This window comes from Calidris pugnax, unplaced genomic scaffold, assembly GCF_001431845.1.
Source record: "Calidris pugnax isolate Ruff unplaced genomic scaffold, ASM143184v1 scaffold103, whole genome shotgun sequence".
Lineage (NCBI taxonomy): Eukaryota > Metazoa > Chordata > Aves > Charadriiformes > Scolopacidae > Calidris > Calidris pugnax.
Window position 1 is genome coordinate 1,556,240 of NW_015090990.1, and position 22,941 is coordinate 1,579,180.

Below are 22,941 nucleotides of genomic sequence, written 5' to 3' on the forward strand. Positions count from 1 at the left end.
CAGTATTCTTAATGTAATATTATCTCTCCTCAGCTAGGTCATTACACACCTCAAATTCTTGCATGAATCCCATCTTTTCTCGCTGAACTAGTAATTTCCCACGTAGCAGCGAAACTTCCAGTTCTATCCAACAAGCTAAAAACTTTAAGATACTAAAGGAAAATACAATTATAAATAACAATTAAAATAAGAACCATGACTTCTAAATTCTGTATAAATATTTTATTATGTATAAAAGACAACTTACATGGATAGATGCTCTATTAAAACAAATCACAGGCTTTCTGTTTTCATGAAAAGATTCAAATGCTTCAAAGAGCATTTTTAACTGCCTCTTCTTCTACAGTGATGTGTTTCTTCAGGATTGATACAAAGTACCAAATGTACTGCCGTGTAGCAATGGCTGACGTTTCTACTGATGCTACTGACAATGCAAAAATAAGGCACCGTACAGAACCCAAATTTGGATTGAAGGCTTGGGCTCTTTCATCCCCAATTCAATAAAGACAGGCAGGATTAACATTTTAAAGTCATCATGTAAACATTTAGTCTCACAGATCAGATCAATTTTGTTTAGTGTTATTTTATATAGGAGATCCATACAAAGGAGATTTTTTTGTTTTTCTTTTGTCAAGACCTTAAAAAGGCACTACAAAAAGTAACTAAAATACTGCAACAATGTGACTGAAGTAGTTAGCTATGTGGAATTTAATGTACACCATTAAAACTACAGTGTGTTATTTAATTTGTAACCTGTCTTTGACTTATAGCTGGATGAGCAAAGAAAAATGTTGTCATTTTAAGAACAGAGTAGCACAAGTTTTTCTAACTCTGCATTATGTCTGGAAAGTTCACGATTGTCAGTACGTAAACTACCTCACAAACAGTCAGAGCCTGACATGTAAACAGTTAACTATACATAATTACATAGTTAATTTCATATTAGGGTATGCAGGTTTGTGCGTTGTTCAAGGCAAAACATGGACCCAAGGCATAAGGTTTCTCTCAAAAATCAGAATGTAAGGTTAGTGCAGTGATACTAAAGTTATCCAAAGACTAAAGTATCATGCAAGTGAGACTTTTCTGTTAGTCGTCATAGGACAAATAAAATAATAATTTTAAAAAACCCTTTCAGGTGTCCACTTTTCGTATTAGACACTAGATAATTAAAAAATCTCCAGATACTTCAGTAGTCACAATTCCATCCTACAGGAGGCAACTGTGCACCTGCCTATGGGTTCAGCATGTTGTAATGGGAAGTTTCCAGTTCTTCCTGTTGAAGAACTGTGAAAATAGTTAATAGTAGTATTTTAATTAAATGCTAAAAATGTATCAACTACTTAATTTTTATTATTTACACTTGGTTTTGGCATAATATTAACTAGAATAGTGAAAGTGGCTTGTGCTATTCCACTCAGCTTATGCTTTGGTGATGAGGACAATGTCTGGGTTCATTACTCTACAATGTGATGTTTAAACTTCTATTTTTAATATTTTAATTTTCTTTAAATTATATGGAAACATTTCATGGGGATTATGTTTGGATACATTTTTAATTGTTCTGTATTTTGAGTCTAAACAAAGTGACATAAATTGTATTTTTTCTATCTTTTCATATTACTGTATTAATTTTTTAATACACGCAGAGTAAATGTTTTTACAGGCAAGAGAAAAATGATCTCATCATTTCATTGTTAGGTGGAAACTTTTAAAAAACACTGGAGGGCAAGACATGGGAAAACATAAACTCATAAATGCAGCTAATTTTCACATATTATACAGTAGCCCTCTTGCTCTCAAATAGACTCACTGAGTAGTTGACTTTTATGACAAAGCAGTGTAACAAACCCACTGAATGATACTGACATGTCTGAGTTTAATTATTTTTTTTGCAATGCATGTGTTGTTGTTACTAGAAATCTTTCCAGGTAAAAGGAGATTCCCAGTGCAAGAAGGAATTTTTCTAATATATATTTTCATATGTGTAATTATCTATTATAGGAGAGGTAATTTCTCTTATGTACTGCTAGAACTAAGGCAGAACATAATACTGGATCAGTTTGACAAATACCTACAAACCAGAGAACAAGCATGATTAAACATCCATAAGATGCAAGTCTGTTCCCATGAAAATCACGTATTTCCAAAACATTTGAGTCTCACTTTCTATCAGAAAATCTCACATTGATGGAGTTTCCAGGAGTCAAAAGTCCATGGGTTTTGGCACGAACTGGCTCGGTTTTAGGAGAAATTTTGATCTCAAAGTTCTGAAGCAACTGTGAAAATAAACAGGACAAGTATTAGAAAAGCTGCAAAATTACAGATGAATATTAGACTTTGGAAAAGAGAACGTAACAGACTGTCACAAACAAAATTTCTGTTGCAAATTCTATGGAGTCTAAGCGCTACGATTTCCACACAAGAAAGAAGAGTGGTTGTTACATGGTGAAGATTATAGTTAAAAATCTTCCTCTGATTGAGGGAGGATTGAGCCAGTCCTTTCTGAAGAATTTCCACATAGCTTGATTAAACAGTCTGAGCTATCAAAGAAACTAAGGTCGCTTTCAAACCTCGTGAGCTTCCTTCTCTATGTGTTTTTGATTTCACTTCCTTTCATATAAATCAATATGTGCAATTAGAAAACAAAGAAATAAAAGATTCCCAATCCCATCTCACACATCTCTTTTCCTGGGCAGAATAAAACAAAACAAACATGGGACAGCAACTGTCCAGTGCACCAAGTGAAACAATCATAATTCAAGGAGTCAAATATTAAAACCTCCCCTGAACAGAATCGCTATAATTCTATCACACAGGTTTAGGTTGACATATAGGTTCTCTATACATTAAACCCCTATTTCCACACAGTTAATGAAATGGAGAGAATCAGTCGCAAACAAATCACAGAAATCGTGGGCTAAAACAAACTTCAAGAGATTTATCTCAACCATTGTTAAGCTGAACATATAATACCTCAGCAATTTTTAAAATTTAGAAGGAAATACCGCAACATCCTCAACTTTCGCTAATATTAAATCTATAACACTTTTTCCTATAAACAAAGTAATCTTCTCTTGTCTTTCTCCTCTGAACAAGGCACTATTTTACTATACATAACTACCTTTTCAGTGTGAGATGTTGGATCAAATTTTCATCTCATTCTTCTCTTTTCTCACCTCTCATTCTTGTTATTCTCTCTGTCTTCTGCATTTCCTCCAAATTGACTATACTGTCCTTAAAATGCAGTGCACAGGGTCGTCTATCATTGTCTAGCTGAGGACTCACCAGTGCTTGGTAAGACTGAATAATTTAGCTCCTCTTTCTGACATACAAAGTGCTTGTTAATACTTTTAATATACCCAAGAATTACTCTGCCTTGTCAGAATTAGCATCATCATTGTTGGCTGATTTTTTTACTGTAACCCTCCAGTCTGTTCCAACAGTACTATTTACCCAGCCAGTTGGTTAGCAATTTGTGTTTATGCACACTGCTCAAGAGCAGTACCTTGCAGCTGTCCGTAGTGAAAAATTTTGTGTTGATTCAGGAACATTTCTCCATTTTTTTCATAATTGTATATTCACATCCTCTGATTTTAACTTAATTCATGTTAGCTTGGTATCCTATACATACTCTGAAAGTATTCTCTAATCCATCATTTACACTGTTAATGAAAATACCAACCCAAATCACATGCAGGACAAATTCTTACAGAATTTTAATTAAACGCTTTCTCAGTTCAAGAGCTAATATTTGACAGCTACTGCCTCCAGCTATTTCATTTTTCCAAACAGCTGTGCATGTATATTATAGGTACTTCCATCTGGAACAAATTTTATTAATTTAATTGTGAGAAAAATGTATATGACGTGAAAATACTTCCTGAAGCCAGAATACGTGATTAATTCTATATCCACCACATTAGGTAAGTCAAAGAAAGAAATCAGATTGCTCTGAAACAGTTTCTCTTTGATCAGCTCCATGCTTTGTGTGTTTCTATTTTTAAATCACTTAAATATCATCTGGATGCTTGTAAATATGTTCTAGTTTCTTTCCAGAGAGCAAAAGCTGGCTCTCTATTACTTCCTTGATCCTCCTTTTCCAAAAGATGCAAGTACGTTTGTTTTACCCAGCCCCCTAAGAGCTATCTCACTCCCAGTTCCGAAAAACACATGCTAATTGTTCAGGGATTGCTCTAGGAGTTTACTTAAGGAAGTTCTAAGGCAAATTCAATCAAGCCTTGATTTGAATACATATAATGGGTCTAAATGTTTTTATAGTTAAGAAACTATTAACAGTTCCCAAATCTTTGCATTTTGATTGCCCAGTCTGAGCTCAGTATTTGAGGTAAAGGGTGTCTTTTAAGTGAAGTGACAAAAGATGCAGCAGCTGTTGGGAAAGCTTTCTCTATGATATCTAGCAATGGAAAACAATATATAGCAATATGTACTAACTACTTGTATAACTATATACATGTAATTACACATACAACTGTATGTTCATCTGAAATGATACTAAAGTTAGAAGAAAGAAAAAGAAGGGACAGAAAACCAGAGAACATGATAAAAATCTGTTATTTATCATAAGACTGTGATCAGAATGAGGATATAAATACTTTCTAACAATTTTGTAGGAACTGAATTCTTTGTAACTGAAATACTGAAACTGAGCAGGTAACCATTCTAATATATATTAAGATAGGCTTCCATTTTGCTTATAAAACCTTCTGTACTAAATCCACATATTTTCTGAACAATCTTACCTTTAGTTTTACTTCATTTGTACTATAAAGAATTTTTCTTCCATAGCGTAGTTTAACTAGTATGCTACATTTCAAGCATGATTATTTTCAATTTTTAAACTTTTGCAGGATGAGTACACCAGACAACACTCCAAAACAAAGGGTTTGTACGCTGTAAGGTATCCAGAAATGGTACACATAGAAAAGAATCATTCATACCAACATATTTTCCTTCTTATAATGCTGTCACATAGATCTAACCTGAATCAGTGCAAGATGAATTTCCAGCTCGGCGACTCGTTTTCCTATACAACTTCGAATGCCGTAACCAAAGGGGATGGAACCAAAATTGTCTACTCTGTCCAAATTGCCTTTCCTCAGCCAGCGCTCGGGTCGGAACTCATTTGCCATTGAGAAATTTTCTTCGCTGTATGATGTAGTATAATGACAGAGTGCCAGCTGCGTCTGAGGAAATAAATGATATTTATATTAGGTAACTCCAATACACATAATAAAATAAAAAAAACATTTGTAATTACTGCAATATAAGGTGATAAAAACTACAGATCTTTGAGTAATTCTAGAAAAAAAAAGGATACCTAGAAAATCAGATCCCTATCTCAGCTGGTAAAATAAAATAATCTTCAAATTGTTTCAAACATTGCTGGATATAGTAGAGAAAATGCAGTGGGAAAGGAGAGGGGAACAAAAGTCACAAGTATTAGAAATTGTCTCAAAAAGACAGTATGAGAGAAAATGAGGAGATACAAGACACAGGAAAAGGAAAAAACATAGAATGGGAAGGGAAAAAAAACCCCACCTCATTAAAAAAAATTTGATGTGATGGTGTTTCCAAATAAATCAGGGGATGACAGGGGGGTGGGGAAGGTATGTGTGTAGAATAACATTTAAATAAGTAGATTAAGAATTAAAAATCCTGAGTGTTTTAAAGCTACATTGTTCTAACACAGAAGTGCTGCCATTTGAAATGGAGCCATACAGTTCTACCATGATCTCTGTGTGATCTTTGAAAAGCATAAAGGAAAGATTCATAATTTTAAAAAAAATTATCTTTTTTTCTACAAAGGGAACTAATAGACTAATTAATTCTTTAATTTCTAATGAAATAATTTTAAAACTGAAAGAATAATGGATGTTTTTTAATCAAACGATAACATTGCACAGAGATGTTATGAATAGACTCCACCCTCAAAATATTAAAAATAAGTCATGATGGTAAATTTGATTAGTAGGTGAGGACCCAAATCCAAAAAAACCCCAACATCAACAAGCCAATTATAAAATCAATTTTTGTCATATAAATGGGTATTATTGAAATACTTTCCTTTTAATGGTCTAGCTTGGTGAAAACTTTTGAAGTCAATGACGTGTATAGATACCGTAACAAATCACATTTCATACACAAAAATTAAACTGCATTCTCTGCAGAGAACTGCAATGGAACCTACCCCTTTAGGTATCAAGTACCCTCCAACGATAAGGTCTTTTTGGGTCACTCTTCCATTTCCTGGCAATACTGGATATAACCTAGAGAAAAATTTTTATGAGAAGTTCAACAGTAATAACGAATACAACTTAAAAGTTTAGATTCCAATTTGCATTCACAAATACGGAATATGAATGCAATATGCATTCACAGCAAAAAAGATTTTTCAAAAGTACAGAACATGTTGGAGACTCAAAGACTTTGAATCATCTGTACAAATATGATTAATACCTGAGAAAATTTATTCACTAGTAACTAGGTTGAGCTATTTGGTCTATGTATTTATTTGCTTTACACATGTACAAACATGCAACCAGTTGGTCAAGCTGGAGGTGTTTTAGTGCTACTGGGAGCTGAAACAGCTTTGTCGATGCCTTCTCTAAAATCCTCTTACTTCCCTCACCTCACTATGAACATTTGGTATAAACACATAAAAAAAACATGTCACATGCCTTCAATTTAAGTCAAGAAGCTTAAGATGATTGTAGTGGCACTACAAAGTACCACTTTGCAGTAGTGTGTGGGGGAGGAGGTTGTTACAGTCCATCATACAGACTAATATTTCAAAGGCAAAAGTCAAGCTTTCAATTACCCACCTTAACAGACATGTCCTACTTGTGTGATACTACTTCTACCATACTTAAAAACATTAAACATTATACAAACTATCAAATTTCATTGCTTGGGCATCCTTGCACACAATACTGCAACACTAAATAAAAGCAGAAGCTGTAACATCAACTAAATACAAATATTAGCATCGACTCAAAATCCATTAGAATTACACAGAATTATTTTTTTTAATTAACAATTGCAGTTGTCTGCCACTTATACCTCAAGGTTTCTTTCAGCACAGCTCTAATCAAAGGCAACTTTGGGACATCATGAGCAAGAGGAACTTGGTCTTTCCCCAGCTTATTGACTATCTCCTCATAAACACGTTGTTGAACCTCAGGGTGCTTTGCCAACAAGTATGTTGCCCAGGACAAAGTAAAAGAAGTCTAAGGAAGAAACCACAGCCATCATCATCCAGTCCAACACGATTAGATTAAAAATCATTTAAAGCCAAGAAAAACAAACAGTTTTCAACTATGTGTTTTACACATTTAAAATTATAAAACAGACTGGCAAGGATTCACATCTGGACTCAATGGAATGTTGTCAGACTTCACCATCCCTTCCTTCATCCCCCACATATCAAAACAACCCATGCTGATATTTTCTTAGCTATTTAACAGAAATGTTAAAAAGCAACAGAAAAACCCAATGCAAACAAAAGTATATAAGCAATACTGAAACATAAAGCCTCTAAACAGCAATGGATTAAGTTAACTGTTAGTTTTCAGTATGTGTTTCACCTTTCTTCCCAACAAAAACATTTCATAGGAAACAAGACAAGACAATGCTACTCAGAACATCAGCAACCCCTTTTAAGCATATGGTGGTCTCCTTATAGCATTCCCACAGCAGAATTGATATTATCCCTGTTAAGATGATACTTTATCCTTTACGTAAGGAACGCTACACCACAACTGGCACTTTCCACCTCTTGAAAGTTCCCACTTGACTGAAATTCAGCATCCTATTGAAAGCTTTCTTAAGGAAGGTTAAAGAGGAGCTTATATATTTAAAGTGGCCCAAAAATGTTCAAATGTTTTCCCTCCACCCCCCCTCCAGTTATTGATTCTAATAATCATCAAGGTTCCAGAAAAAAGGTACTGTGTGAAAAATAATTTTAAAATACTTTGTCTGAAGGAAAAACAGAACACAAAGCAGAAGACAGTTTGACTACAAGATGATTTAGGGGTACCCATCATCTAATTCTATTTCACCTCAGCTGGAAAAAAACTGCATTTCAGTGTACATTTGTGTTTTAGGATACACTCTGAGAGCATGAACTCACTCCATCTGTACTAACAGGAACTAAGTAGAGCATTTAAACTTTATTTGTGTGAGTATTTGTGATCCAATATTTACCATTCATTTCACCATGAGTCCCTGTGTTTAAAATACCTGGATTTCAGGGTCTATTCCACTTAAATACTCCTGAGACAGACTCAGGACATTTTGCTTCTTCTATCAGCTGCACCCAAGACATCAAGGTTAAGCAAATGGCTTTACTTGAGCCTGTTTCCCTACAACCACCACTAAAGGCAGAAAGTTTACTCTGAAAAATGCATTTTCAATGTTCCTGGGTAAGTATGGCAGAGAAGATGACAATGTCATCATTCTGTTCCTGTACAGCATTTGAGAGAAAAGCTGTAACCTCTATCCTAGTTTTGTTGAATTTTTTTTAATATTTTTTTTTCAACTTGTGTAACAAAGACAGACAACTAGTTTCACTTTCTAGGCAGAAAACAGTTTTATTTTCAGCTTCTCACTCATTGGCACATCAAAGTTTAAGGTTATACACAATGTGTGGGTAAAAAACCCAACTTCTGGAAATGTCTTGTTTTGAGCTTACATTCAAGATCAATTTAGAATGCAAATTCACCATGATGATGACATTTTCTATCTTGCCTTCAAACTGGGGTATAATGCTAGAAGTATCATTCTTAGAACCTTTCTTTTTTTCTTACTGTGATATTGAGTGGCTGTCCCCTGCTAAAATGCAAGCCTGCCCTATAACTCTCAGAGCTCAGAGTTGGCCCTTGTGCCAACTACACACAGAACTTCTCTGATACAAACACTGTTTCGTCCCAGGTTCCCAGCTCCTTCATAACCTCTTAAAAATTAGCACTGCTCAAGGGACGGCCAATATGCTTTGTAGACAAAAACTGCCTTACAATCTTGTTGAAAGCTTTTATAATCCTCTAAACCTCTTTAATTTTCCATGATAAAATGAGATCTGAAGTGACAGCAGTGGGGGAAAAAAGGTTCCCTCAATTTCTCTCTTGTAGTTGGAAATGAGGAAATCAGAAGTACCGTCCTCTCACAAAATGATTGTTGCCAGCTGAGAAAGCTGAGTCAAATGGAAAGAGAAACTCTTGTTGGCATGAACTTGAACACTGTCCTTTTAGTTTAAGGAAAACTCTCTCACACACTAAAAATGAAAAATTAAGGGTCTGAAAGATTAGAAAATGAATGGGATAAATAACTGTGCTTTGCTTAAGAACCAAACATCAAAAAGCTTTCCAGACTCATAAGCCCACGGGATATTTAACCAATGGAATAATCTTCAGCATATAAATAAGCTTTACATATGCTCTTTATTTTGGAATTCAAAAATATTACTGTTGGGGGTTTTTGTGTTTTCTCTAGAAACCTTGCAAAATTACTCAAATCAAACAAGTCTGAATTCAATTATCCAGAGCGGTTTTTTTAGTTTAAGGCTACTTTACTTTTTTACTTATTTTAACATTGTATTAAACTGTTAAACAAAGTCTTACATAGCACTTTTTCTATCAAATCCATATAGATTTATTTTAAAAAATTCCTCACTTCCAATGATAACGTCCATTGATATTCTAAATAACTCCATACACATTGTATATAGAATAACTAATTTTTATCTTTTCTTATTTTTCTGATTGTCACGCTGCAGTCAGTACTAAGCTACACTGACTTCACACGGGAGGAAACAAAGGAGAGTAAGAAACATACATGACCTTAATGTTTCTTCAAATGCTTTAGATGACAAATCAGCAGAATGAGGAAAGATGGCCACTTGAAATGCTTCACTAGGTGTTAACATACCTCATAACCAGCCTCATTAATGCTGAGCCCCATCACCACAGCTTTGTCTCAGACTGTCTGTATGTTCCCAGCATAAGCACAGGCAGCAAACTTATGCCTTATCTACATTACTCTTGGCCTAACACCCACCTCCTAATGGACTTAGCACAAACCAGGCATCTGATCCATAGTGTGTGTCCCAGTTGATTTAATTAGCCATATGTAAAAATCCTCTACCAAATTCTACATATGAGTTTATTGATCAGTTTTTTCACACTAACTTTCAGCAGCCTTTTCCATTGTGGTCTACCTAAAGAAGCACAAATACCAACCTGATATTCAATCTAGGAAAAGAAAATGTATGAAATTCAAGCTGAATGTAAAGACCATTGCTATTTTATCCACTCAAGAAACTGTGGAACTGACTCTCAAATGATGGGCTCCTGTAAATCACGGCTAGAACAGAACAACACTGACTTCATTCTAGTAGAGAGATTACACAGTGCTGTAAGTATTTTCTATCATTTTAAAGATGTAATGACATAACTGTATCAGAAATGAGGTCCTTATAAACAACACAACCCCTCCTGAAGATAGCTGTGACTAGTACTGATTTACAAAAACAATCGTGCACAAGAAAAATGGTAACAAGCTTACTGTGTCCACTCCTGCCAGAAGCATCTCAGTCATATTGGCATAGATTTCTTCCAAAGTAAGCTCCTTACTCACTAGGAGGTATGTCAGTAGCCCACCATTCACTTCTTCCCCTTGGTCCAGTTGAGACTGAATAGCCTTCAATTTGTTGTCAACATGGATTTGACCTTTGGGATTCAAAAAAAATTATTAAGCCTCCTTTTTTCTTTTTCTGCCGGTTCCATTCAATAATGACATTTCCCCTTACACTACACTGCATAGCCATAAAAAGACAAAACGTTTGCATCTATTTTCTCAGGGAAAAGATAGTAGGGTGGCGGTGGAGGTCCTTGGGTGCTCATGGTATGGAAAGACAGAGCTGACAGGAACCTTGGTAGCTCACAGCATAAGAATGCTGAGAACAAGGAAAGGAAAGTTTCTGACTGGAAGCAAAAAAAGCTCAAGGTCAAGATATTGTGCCCACCTGGCTTGCCTTCTGCTGACTCTGCAAGAAGTGGTGCACCCCACAGAGCGTGCTGCCGGTCAGCACACGGCGGCTGCTGCAGGATGGTAGCAGCAACCAGAAGGTTAAAGCCACAGAACCAAATCACACACAAGACAAAGACGAGGAGAATCGAGTAATAAAAATTGAAAAATTCCAGTGAATGACATTTTGAACTATTTCACCCGCAGCCCCATTTATCTGTAGTGACTACAAACAGCACCTTTAGTGAAACTAGGGCTTTAAAAGGAGGAAAACTCCTCAGAAAATTAATGCCTCGCAGAATGAGTTTACAAAAAAAACCAAACTTGAATCAACATATTCCTTTATGAAACGTACACAAACAAACATCACATACAGTGATTCTCACCATTTAATTCCTTTTTCACAAAGGGATTAAACAAAGAAACAGCATAAGAAGTTTCAAAGGAAAAGAATTATTCAAGAATAGTTTTGCAGCTGCTGCTAGGATAAAGCTGAAGTCTGCTGTTATTTTTAACCCCAAAAAGGGAACAGGACTGCTTTATCAAGGACAATAATTTAAAAGTAGCAGTCTAAAAAGCTTGTGTTTCACAGAAAACACACCTGTATCAGCATTAAATGGATTCCTTAATGCCTACTGTAGGTACAGATCCATACATATTCAAAATTAAGCATACTAAGCATATTAATAGTTAAGAAACTAAATAATATACTCTAAAGAAGATGTACACAGACCTACTTAGACAAATAGTGCTAATAAAAAAAGAAATTAAAATGCATGCAGCTTTCTAACATTAGAGAGGGGAAAAGAGTTCAAGGTTTTTGAAACACTCCGGAATATTTAAAAAAAATACATTGTAAAGACAATCCCTTCTTCTTACTTAAATGAAAGCTGATTGATAAAGTAGCCTGGGATGCTTTATTCACACAAAAAAGCCCATCATATTATAGTACAGCAGCATACTTCTATGTCTACTTATATGCTTGTATGTGTATATATAAACTTCACAAAGAGTTTAATTAATTGCTGGCATCTCATTTTTTAACTTTCAAGTCAGTTTCAGTGGTGATTACTTGTCAGAGTGACTGACTGAAAACTTGCTGAAGTCAACAAAACCACCCTCATTAAAACTTGAGTGGCTTAAGATAAACCCTTGGCAAAGAACTCGGCCCCAGAGTGAGGACTGGGCACTCAAACAAATGAAGACAAATAAAGAAACAGCAGTATAAAATAGGGGAATATTTAAAGTTTACTGATAACTTCTTTTTTTTTTTCAGTAGAGTATTTTTAAAAATGGTTCCTTGGCCAGTCTGAGTTTAATATGAAACTTACTTCTACCACAATGTCTTCTTATAATTTTACAAGAAAAGTGCAGCAAGTCCTGTTCAAACACACACAGAACCTGCAGAAATACAGCTGAACTTTTCTACTACTAAATCTTACTAAATTTGAAGAGTCCATCCCAGGATCTGCAGAACTCTCTCCAGGGTTTTGGAATAAGTGGACGAAGCCATTTGGGAATAGCACCTGCATACATAGTGGTCTTAAACATACTAAACATCAACTCCAGAGCCTCAATATATTCAACAGTCTGCTGTGGGACGTTGTTTTCCAGGCAGCCCAACCGGCATTCATACAGAATAGTTGCCACACCTGCACATACGAAATCAAAGAATTTGCTATACACATACATATATACACATCAATAATTTAAGGAATTATAATGCTAACATAATGGAACTACCTTCCAAAAATATTTAGTTATTACTGCAGTTGGGAGCAGGCCAAATAGAAAATTAAAACACAGTAAAAAACACCCAACTTAAACATTGTAGAGAGACAGTGGCTACTGTGTCAACAGTGCTCAGCATGAGAAGACAACCAGGAATTCCACCAGAAGCAGAGCAGCCCTCCAGGGTGTTGGCTTTGCTCTGCATTGCCACCACAAACCCCGCACTGGCCTCTGGACACACAGGGACATACAAGTCCAAAGACATTTCCCATAACTGGTGACAATGCAGGAGTTTCTAGCAGTGGCTGTGCCTTTCCTCCTCATAAGCTGGTAGTAAATGCATAACGAGTGTGCATAAATGGATGGAGAGCTTGCACTCTAGACAGTGATTTCCCTGCTCACAATATAGTCCCCATGGCCCTGAAAGACAGCAAGTGTGTGACAGCATTGCAAGTGACAATATTGACAGGTCTCTTGTTCCTGACTTGCTATAATTTCCTCAGATGTTTTGTCTGCGATATTGCAGTGATCCCTGCTAGAAATATCATTTACATCCACCCACACTCCCCAAAGAAAAGTACTTGAGATATATATATATGTATTTATTAAATTATTCTTCTTCTCTACTCTGGATCATTTCTTCCATTTATCAAGTTAATTTTTACTCATCCATTAGTGTCCCCACAATCACTGAGCTCAGTTTTATAAACATACTCAAATTATTAAATATTAGACAGAACTCAGCCAGAAACTGCCCTACTGGAGTTAGCCAAATGTTCTCTGACAGCAAACTGTTTTAATTACTTTCTGAACACATTTTTCTAGCAATTTTTTCCTCTCAACTTGCAAAATCTAGATGATATTACCCAGTTTATTTACGTAAATATCACAAGGCGCTGTACAAAAAGCATTCCTATTATCAAAATAATCTTATTTAATGATTTTTCTAACATCCAGTGGGGCAATTAGGTAATTTAGAAAGGCATTTGGATAATTTCTCAAAGCCATTTGCATCAAATCAAATATTTTAAAATAAATTTTGTGCTTTAAATTTATTAGTTAATAGTTTGTTCACGTATTTTCAGGAAATACTAGAATAACTCTTAACTAGATAATTAGAGTAACTGGTTTAGTAACACTCTAGTCTCCTTTTTCTCTGTTTCTCCTATTAAAAACACGTACAATAGATATGATGTTTAACCTGGACTTTGCCCACCATCAAACTCTCCATAAATTCTCAAATACATATATACTAAATAACTTTTCTTTTTACCTGTTCTTTGCTTCATATTTCTTCTTCATTAACAAAAATAATTTTAAAATCTGGCTATTTTCAACTCACTCTTCTTTCCTTAATTTTCTTCCTCGGGGAGATATTTTTCTGTGCTTTTTATTTCTCTTGTGTCTCTTTCAGCAATTGCTACTTCTTAAGCATTCTTTTCCTCTCTACATGGTCTGTTAAAAAGGAATCTTACACATTGTTTCCCTGAGCAGTTGACAGTGTAAGTTAATTAAAATTGCAATTCATATAGGAAATAAGTGTGTGCCAGGCACAAGTTTTAAATTAAAAGCTAAAGGAATTTGAAGAATTTACACTAACCTATCAGTCAAAGTGAATCTGTAAGCTCAGTGTTTACAATTCCATAAAATTGGTTACTCTTAGTTGAATGCCATTTTTAGACATTATAAATGTAGAACAGACTCAGGTGAGTTTGCCAAACAGCCAGCCAGCCATTTGAGACAGCATTTTTGTAGGTGGGCAATTTGGAAGTCCTTACAAATCTCAATTTACTCAGGTGCCTGTCAGCAAAGAGTACCAATGCTTATAAAAGGCACTAAATACAACAAGAGCAGGTTGTATGCGGTCAAAGGAATGCATGAATCACCATTAGATTTCTATAAGAACACAGGAAACGCTGTACTAGTTCAGGCTGGAGTTTCATTTAGTGTTTCCTCATTAACAGGAGCCAGTGACAAGCTCAACAATCCCCCAGTTGGTATGTGTACCCAGGGGAAAGCAGTGCCTTTTCCCACGTTAACCTATGATCAGAATTTAGATATATCATACAGTGATTCCCCATCTGGAATTTGGCCAGTGTGTTGTTAAATTAACGTGTCTTAGAAGGTCAACACCCTTATTCTTGAGAAATTAAGAGATCAGAAATATGGAGTACTGAAACTGCTCAGAGCCTTGATTGTACATTTTACCTATATACCAGCATTTCCACAGGAATTGTCCCTTAATACAAGGTAACATTTCTTTGGACTCTACAAAGGATTTCTACCTACTGCACTGAGTAGGAAGACACCTGAATGCAGAATATCAAGCTTCCCTTTCCAGAATAATCCCAATGGAGTACCTGACCATAAAACACCTGACCATAAGCACACTGCTTTACATCCATTTTCTTTACGGATGTTATACAGTCCGGGCTTACCTTCCATAGAATACTTGAAGAAGAGGTTGTTAACGTTGGTCACTGTTTCCCCATCGTCCTCTTGACTTCTGAGGGTGTAGATTCTTTTAATTAAGTCTGTGATAACTTCATTGACTCCTTCAGAGTAAACAGCCACATCTTTGGGTTTCAGAATTTTTTGCCTCAGTACGCTTCTCATTTTTAGCCATTGTTCCCCCTCCCTAGAAGAAATTATTAATAATGTCTCTACATAATTCTCCTTAACAGTCATTTGCTGGGTAGGAACTCCACAATGAAACTGTTCATGATTTTTCATTTCAAATGAGAGCAAGCCGTGGAATGAAAATGATGATAATGCATGAGATCTTCCACAGCATTTTTTAGGTCAAGAAGAAACAGCCTGAAGTTGTGCCAGGGGAAGTTTAGGATGGATATTAGGAAGAATTTCTTCACAGAAAGGGTTATCAAACATTGGGGCAGGTTACCCAGGGAAGTGGTGGAGTCACCACCCCTGGAGGTATTTAAAAAAGGGGTGGACGTGATGCTGAGGGACACGGTTCATTGGTAGTTTTGGCAGTGTTAGGTCAATGGTTGGACTTGATGATCTCAAAGGTCCCTTCCAACCTAGATGATTCTACAATTCTATGATTCTATATTTGGTATGATCCTCCTACATTTTTATTCTGTATTTATTGTACATCCTCATTAAATTTCCATATTGCAATATGTATGTACATCTGTAAATCAATCTCTGGTTTGACTGACAGAACTTGTCCACTCAGTGTTCTGAATTTGGTAAGTGTCTCTGTATTAGTATTTATTGTCGTAGCTAACATAAGAAATTTTCAAAATGTGCTTATTAAAATTACTTGAAGTAAATATTTGAATGGATAGCCTACAAAACTGTTTTTGCCTGGAATTGGTGCCTGATTACGAATGGTATTTCATCCAGATCTGACAAATCAATGATTTGAGCTAGTACCATAAATGCCATTTCTCATACATCACTTTCAGTTACCCTAATTCTAAACCTACAAAGTAATAGGAGAGCAGACCTAGCTCTAGAGAAACAATTTACAGCTAGATTCTCCTTCAGGTGAGCTATGTATTGAAATGAAGACATAAAAACTGAATTGTAGCATCTGCATGCTTGCTATGAGTGCAGTATTTGAGAACAGTGGTTCCAGGGTTATCTTTCCGTTCCTTATGAAGACAGGCAATTATCTTTTCTGTGTTTATTGTAAATTGCTATGTAAGTATTTCCCATCAAATTCTTTCACCTGGAGCAATGCTGCTGCAAGGTACAGAAACTTATTGGCCTGCAAAAGAATTTAATCTCTTTAACAGACATTTTCTATCTCTTGATTTAAGATACCATTTCACAAAATATGAAGGAACCGTTCATTATTTTGACTCTGAACTGCAGCTTAAAATTTGAGTCTACAGTGCAACACATAATGCCTTTTGCCACCATGAAAGAAACAGAAAGTCCATGACTCAGGAAACTAGTTTCCCTCTAAATAAACATCCTATGTCAGTGGGGACTGTGAGTAGTTCCCAGTGGCAATGAACCACACCCACATGCACTGCCAGCTTATGCAAGCTTTAAAAACACATAACTTCTAGAATCAGCCATGTACAAAAATATCAGTGAATTTACCATACAGTGACTTCTCTACATTAATCTCCTGATGGGGCACTCTGGTGAACAATAAGCCTAAAGCCAGCCTGAGCCAACAAGTCCACACCACACACTGCCAACTGGATGAAACAGTCTAGATCTGAAGCAATAAAACCATATTTGCGCAGTGCTGTGCCCAAGTTAGAAAAGCCCTGTTCTGCAATACTGCTTCCAGGTAAGCAAGTCAGCTCAGACATCTCCAGCTGATACACATTCCCTAGGAATGTTTTTATGCAAGGTAGCTTACTTTCAAACTACATATCATTACCATCCCTTTGAAAATTTACATCAGAACAGACAATTTACCATAAATTCCTACCCTCTTCACCCCAGCAGACATACAGGTTTCTCCAGACAGAAAAGGCTGAATTCCCAGATGACCTGTGCAGTCCTTCATAAAATCACTGAACTTTTACAAGAAAACAAAGAAAATGAAAGAGTAACAATGCTTACGCAGAAATAAGTCCCGTGGCTCTCCCTCGTAAGTCTCTGTATTCCTGCCAGGATTCCATGTTAGCTCTTTGTGGTGCTCTGCCTTCTGCCCGGAGGACTTGAGCAACCATATCTCGATCTGCAATGGATACAACAAACTGGGGACCAAAGTGAGACTTGAAGATCTTTCCATATTCCTGAGTGTGTTTTTGCTACAATGTCACCAACAAAGAGAAACAGAAGTAAAGCATTACTAAGGAAAAAATAACACAAAAGGAAACTGACAGAATTTGTCATACAGTGAATCAATCTATCACATCTAGAACTTGACCCTCAGCCCTCCAGTCAAGGAATGGTTTGAAATGTCAGGAGAAAGCGTCTAAGCATTACTTTGAAATATTCAGAAAGCAAACAGAGAGGTCACACCGTTCAGGACCCCTGACTGCAAAGACCCAAAGCTCTAAGGCACAAAGCATGAGAGAAACCAAATACTGAGAAGATGAAAGGACTTGGGGCACTTAAAAACACATCTCTTCAGATCAAACAGGTTAGAAAGAATTTCTGAAAAAAATGTAGAACATAGTGGTAAATGGGGTGAAAATAACAGTATAATACAAAGATATAATAATTTACTTTTAATGTCTTCTGTGAATAAAGACTTAGTCTACCATTTTATTCTTCACAAGAAACTACTTATAAGTTTCTCACACCTAACTAAGGACAATGATAGCATAGCAGCCTAGTGAGAAACTGCATTTTCAGACAGCTTCATCAGCAGTGCATTTTAGAATGACATATGTCAATTCTGAAAAAGGAAGGAAAAGTTAAGGTCTTATTCCTGCAGTGAGGTTTATTTCATGGCTGACCCACAATCTGCATGATTCAAGCTGGAGACAAGCAACAGGCAATTAAGAAAGAAGATTGGAAAACAAAATATATATAAAAAAAACCCCGAAATTTTTCCAGTAAGATTGCATTATCATTGTCCCATGAAATCCTACTGATTATTTCAAACAGATTTCATTCTGACACGGTCGTGAAATGAAGCACCCAACTACCACAGATTCACTTGGACTAGAGGCACATCACCACTTCAGCGGGAAAAAAAACCCCAAACTGCAAAGGAGTTGTTAAAAGAGATATTGTTAGGACTTTAGATTTAACAAAGCTTTACATTCTAAAGCCTTTATTTCGGGTTCAAGTAGCAAGACAAATTAAGCTGACCAAAGTTTACCTTTGACATGTTACCTACATCTATTCCAAAAACATCTGCTTGCAGAGCTATGTTGATTATAAATCAAAGACATTCAATAGAACTACAGTACTGAAAGTCTAGGGTTGACCCAAGATTAACTTATGAGAAACGTTTTTTTTAATCAGCCTTGACTACAGAGATGAATTGTTCAATTGCCAACAATAAGTTTAAGACACATGAATCACTCTTCAGCATATGGTACCAAGTGCTTATAAAAAATGTAACTCTTTCTGCCTGGTTTCCAAATAAAACAAGAGTTGTGCAACTGTGGTCTCTGCCAGTCTGCTCTCAACTACTTTTGGAACACAATGGCCAATTTCAGTCAAGTTTAACAGAGAGTTAAAGGTCTCCTGCAATTATATTCAAACCATTTTCAAAAATCAACATCTGGATTCAGATTAGTCACCCTGATGAGGGAAATGCTACAATAGGAACTCAACTGTTATTGTTTCTGCTTGGTCTGCTGCTAACCAAACACCACGTGCAGACCAATGTACAAACAAGCACTCCCAAGACCCAAAGTATCTCTTGTTCTGGAGATATTTTAGGGATATTGAAACCGAACTTGGGAGAGAATTGAGAGCGTCAGTCTTTAAAGGATAGCATGAGTTAGGAGATAAGTGCTGCAAGGAAAAGGGCAGTGCAGTGAGGGGGATACAGGCCACCAGTCACAGAAAAAGAGGTTCAACAAATTTTGCTATTTATGGAGCAGCTTGTTTTTTCCACTGATGGTGAGGTTTACATGGGAGGATAAACTTCAACAGAAAATAAATCAAGTGTCAAGCCATCCAATCAAATAAATGAAATATTAGTTTTAAACCAGAAACAGACAAGGGCAAGGTATTTGGACATCTCTTGCTTTCAACAGAATGATGTTTGGTATATCAACTTCAGGTTTAAAGAAATGCCTGGAATTTGTCTTCCATATTTTCTATTACAACATAGGTTTTCTTTCTCTCGTTCCAAACCTTAAAAACATTACACTTTCATGTCTCACATACCCCTCTCACAGCAGACATTCTTTCACACATCATAAATTCAAACTGCCAGCATCCAAAACCCCCCCCCTTCACCTTTCTTTTCTTTATACTTGCATAGCACTGATGAGACAAAAGAGATCTAAGCCCATCAAATTAAAAATACTTTCCCTTTGTCATAATTGCTGTAGGCATTACTGCTTTGGCCAGGACTAACTGGAATCATGTTACTGAGAACAGAACCTCCTTTGTGAAAAAGTGCTTGGCTTCTGCATATAGTGTACGAATACTTGTGTGTGCCGAAGGACATGGTTTAAGTAGCTGTGCTGGTTACCAAAGGGTTTCAGATTAATTCATTCCTGATGTTCACTGTATTGTTAAATTTAACAGACTGTTATTAATCCAGTTAATGCCTATTTGCATCCAGAAGGTATGCAAGCAGGGCATTCAGGATTTGTAAAGTAATTTTTGAGACTCTAAACAGAATAAAATCTAGTATCATATTACGACTCCTCCTTATCCTTCCTCCCACTTTCCTCTCTATGAATAACATTTATTAAAGAAGAAAATTTCCTTATCATCCAGTGGGAGTGAAAAGAATATACTATTTAGGTTGTCCATTATTCCTTTAAATATTTGAATAGTTTTCACTGTTTTGACACTGAAAGCTTGAATTCAATAGCAGTATTTTTTTGGTGTTATGATACTATAATAAGCGCCTCTCAAATTCCGTGCACCATCCTAGAGGCAGAGAAAAAAAAGAAATCTAGTGCAACAAAAAGCTCTAGCAATCAGAAAGCTTCATCTACATGTGTCTTGGTTAGTAAGCAATTAAGTTGAGCAATTCATCATCATCAGTCTTGTCTGGCTGCCATCAAACACAGCATAGACTGAGAAGCCTAACACTTTGTTTTAGAAATCTCAATGGTAAATATGGGAAAGCCACATGTGATTTTTTTTTTTTTTTTAGTGTTTCCTGCCTCTTCCTAGTGTTTTTAAGGCCCTTTGTAAATCCTAACTTTTAAGTTTTGATCCTCAAACGATTTAAAGTTCTGTCCTGGTTTCTCTTTTCTGTTTCTACTTCTCTCTCTTGATTTATTTTTTTTTCTCACTTCAGTGATTTTCAGGCACCGAACCTCTCAAGGCTGGCTGTGAATTTCTTCCTAGTGATCTGGGAAAGGTCACCAAGAAAAGCGAAATAATAAATGCCATATTTGAGGTATTGCCCAAGAGATCTGTACTGCCAGTGGAAAGCGTTACAGATCCACAGCAGAAAAAGGGTGAAAACCACGGTTTTACTCCCCCTAACACAAGTGCTCACTGTGGAATCACTTGGACTACATGGTGAAGGGGCCCCAGGAGATGCACTGTTGACTTTTTAGGAATTGAAACCCACATGTTTGGCCAAGCAACCCCAAAAAAAAATTTAAAAAAAAATAATCATCTCTGGATAGAGACAGCCTTACGGTAAGACAGCTGCCCATGCCAAGGCTGTACAGAGGATGGATCCTTCTTCACCCAACCCCTGCTGCTGTCCCGGGCAGGGACCACCGGCGCTTTGCCCGCCCTGGCGGGGTGTGAGGGAGGCCGGGGACAGGCCACGGCCTGCGCCCACCGCAGCGACGGGGGTGCCCAAACCACAGAGGCCGGTTCTCAACCCCCCCACGCTTCCACCACCACCCCCCGGGTGGAGGTTTATCTTACCGTCCCCCCACCATCCACCTCCCCCGCCGCCATCGGGCCCCGCTTCCCGCCTCCCCTTCCCGCCCGCCGCACCAGGCCCGAGGTGGCCGCCGGGGGAGGGGGCGGCAGGGCCGGCGGGCGGGCAGGCCTTGTCCCCCCCCCGACTAGGCCGCCCCCGGGAAGGTTTCAAACCGCCCGCCTCCCGCTGAGGGGAGGGGGGGGGGCGGCGGCAGCCGTGGGCCGGCCAGCGCTGACGGCAGCGGGGCCAGGCGCATCTACCGCCCCCTCAGGGGACCTATATATGCGAAGTATATTTATGTAAGGGGAGGCCAGGGTAGAAACTGAGAGTTGGAGAGACAAAATGGTCTCTGGGCACGACGGGGGAGCGCCGGGCCGGGCTGAGGGCAGGGAAGCGGCGGGAGCGCCCGGAGCGGGGCTGAGGCGGCCTCACCTCAGGGCGGGCGCTGCGCTGTTCGAGGAAAGCCCGCGTTTCCCTGCTCTGCCCGCCAAAAATAAGTCTGTGAAACAACCCGGTTCAAAAAGATGGGTTTGGTTTTTTTTCTTTCTTTCTTTTAAAGTCTAAGGCACCTACTTAGAAGTTCAAACTAGGCACACAGAGGAGAACGGGGAGCGCCCGGCGCCCCGGGGAGGAGGGCGAGGCGGGAGCAGGGTGCCGGCGGGGCTCGGCTGGGCGGCCCCGCGCTCCTCGGCTCCTCACCGAGACAAAAAAAACCCTTAAAAGCCTCCAGCCGAGAGCGGGGGATCCTCCGAACCCCGGCTCTTCCCTACCGGCGGCGCGGCAGGGTCTGTGTGCGGTGCCGGCCGGTGACCCGGTGAGGGAGCGGCGTTTTGTGAGGGGAGGGAGAAGGGAAAAGCAAAGGGCTGAGGGGACCCACCCCCGGGGAGCCCATTGCGCCCTACCTGGATTTCGTGGATGCGGCCGAAGCCGTCCTTCCAGAAGAACTCGTAGAGGTTGTAGAGGGTGTTGGGTCCCGGCATTTCTTGCAGGCTCTTCACCCGGCCGAGCTGGCCCTGGGTGGGCTCCAGCAGCTCCCCGGGCCCCCCCGGGGCTGCCACCATCGCCCCCGCGCCTTTGTCCTCCGTCGGCGGCGGCGGGTCGTCCCGCACCCCCAGGGAGCCGGGGCTGCAGAGCGGGGGCCGCCGGTGGAACCTGCTGGCGAACACCGCCTGGTAAAAGTAAGTCCTCTCGGATTCAAGCCCCTGCTTGCACTTCATCGTCAAAACCCTGCTGAAGAAAGACATCTCTCTCTCTTTAATCTCAGGAAGGTCCACTTTGCTCCTGCAGCTGCTTTCTGGTTTATTTATTTTTTTTAATTTTTTTTTAATTGGGTTGCTCTTTCTTCGCTGCCTGCTTTGACTTGTACAAGCAGCACTTCTCCAAACTCTCACTGCATGAGCATCAGTTTACACAGACCATTATTTAACGCTCCCTCCCCTAGGGCTGGAAAAGGGGGGTGGGTCTGGGATGAGACTTGAATAGAGCGAACCTATTATTTTGTATAATTCAAATCAGATAAATTTGCCCATTAAGCATGCAGCCAAAGTTTAGTTTTTTCCCTCTTTCCCCCACTGGTTTGGCAAAGGGCTCACACACAAGGATTATCTCGTCTTTCTCCTTCATTAAAAAGGTGGGTTTAGGGCTATTTTTTTCTGGGGCGTTAATTCATTCCCATATGTTAGAAAATACTAAATTTTCTGTCAGAA

At 38.2% G+C, this 22,941-nt stretch overlaps 1 protein-coding gene across 3 annotated transcripts; it reads right to left on the bottom strand.

Moving 5' to 3' along the window:
• Nucleotides 1-220: 220 nt before the first annotated feature.
• LOC106895259 (cytochrome P450 27C1) lies at nucleotides 221-22,610 on the bottom strand. Of its 3 annotated transcripts, none has more exons than XM_014954575.1 (9): nucleotides 22,138-22,610; nucleotides 17,323-17,459; nucleotides 15,210-15,409; nucleotides 12,483-12,692; nucleotides 10,579-10,742; nucleotides 7,081-7,247; nucleotides 6,209-6,287; nucleotides 5,001-5,204; nucleotides 221-2,276 (listed from the first exon to the last, which is right to left on the bottom strand). In XM_014954575.1, the coding sequence occupies exons 1-9, from the start codon at nucleotides 22,477-22,479 to the stop codon at nucleotides 2,160-2,162; spliced, it is 1,620 nt and encodes a 539-aa protein (XP_014810061.1). In that variant the 5' UTR covers nucleotides 22,480-22,610; the 3' UTR covers nucleotides 221-2,159. The 3 variants fall into 3 exon arrangements, with proteins under 3 accessions (XP_014810061.1, XP_014810060.1, XP_014810062.1); XM_014954574.1 differs by having other exon boundaries at nucleotides 17,323-17,513; XM_014954576.1 differs by lacking the exon at nucleotides 12,483-12,692 and having other exon boundaries at nucleotides 17,323-17,513.
• Between the last annotated feature and the right edge of the window lie 331 nt (nucleotides 22,611-22,941).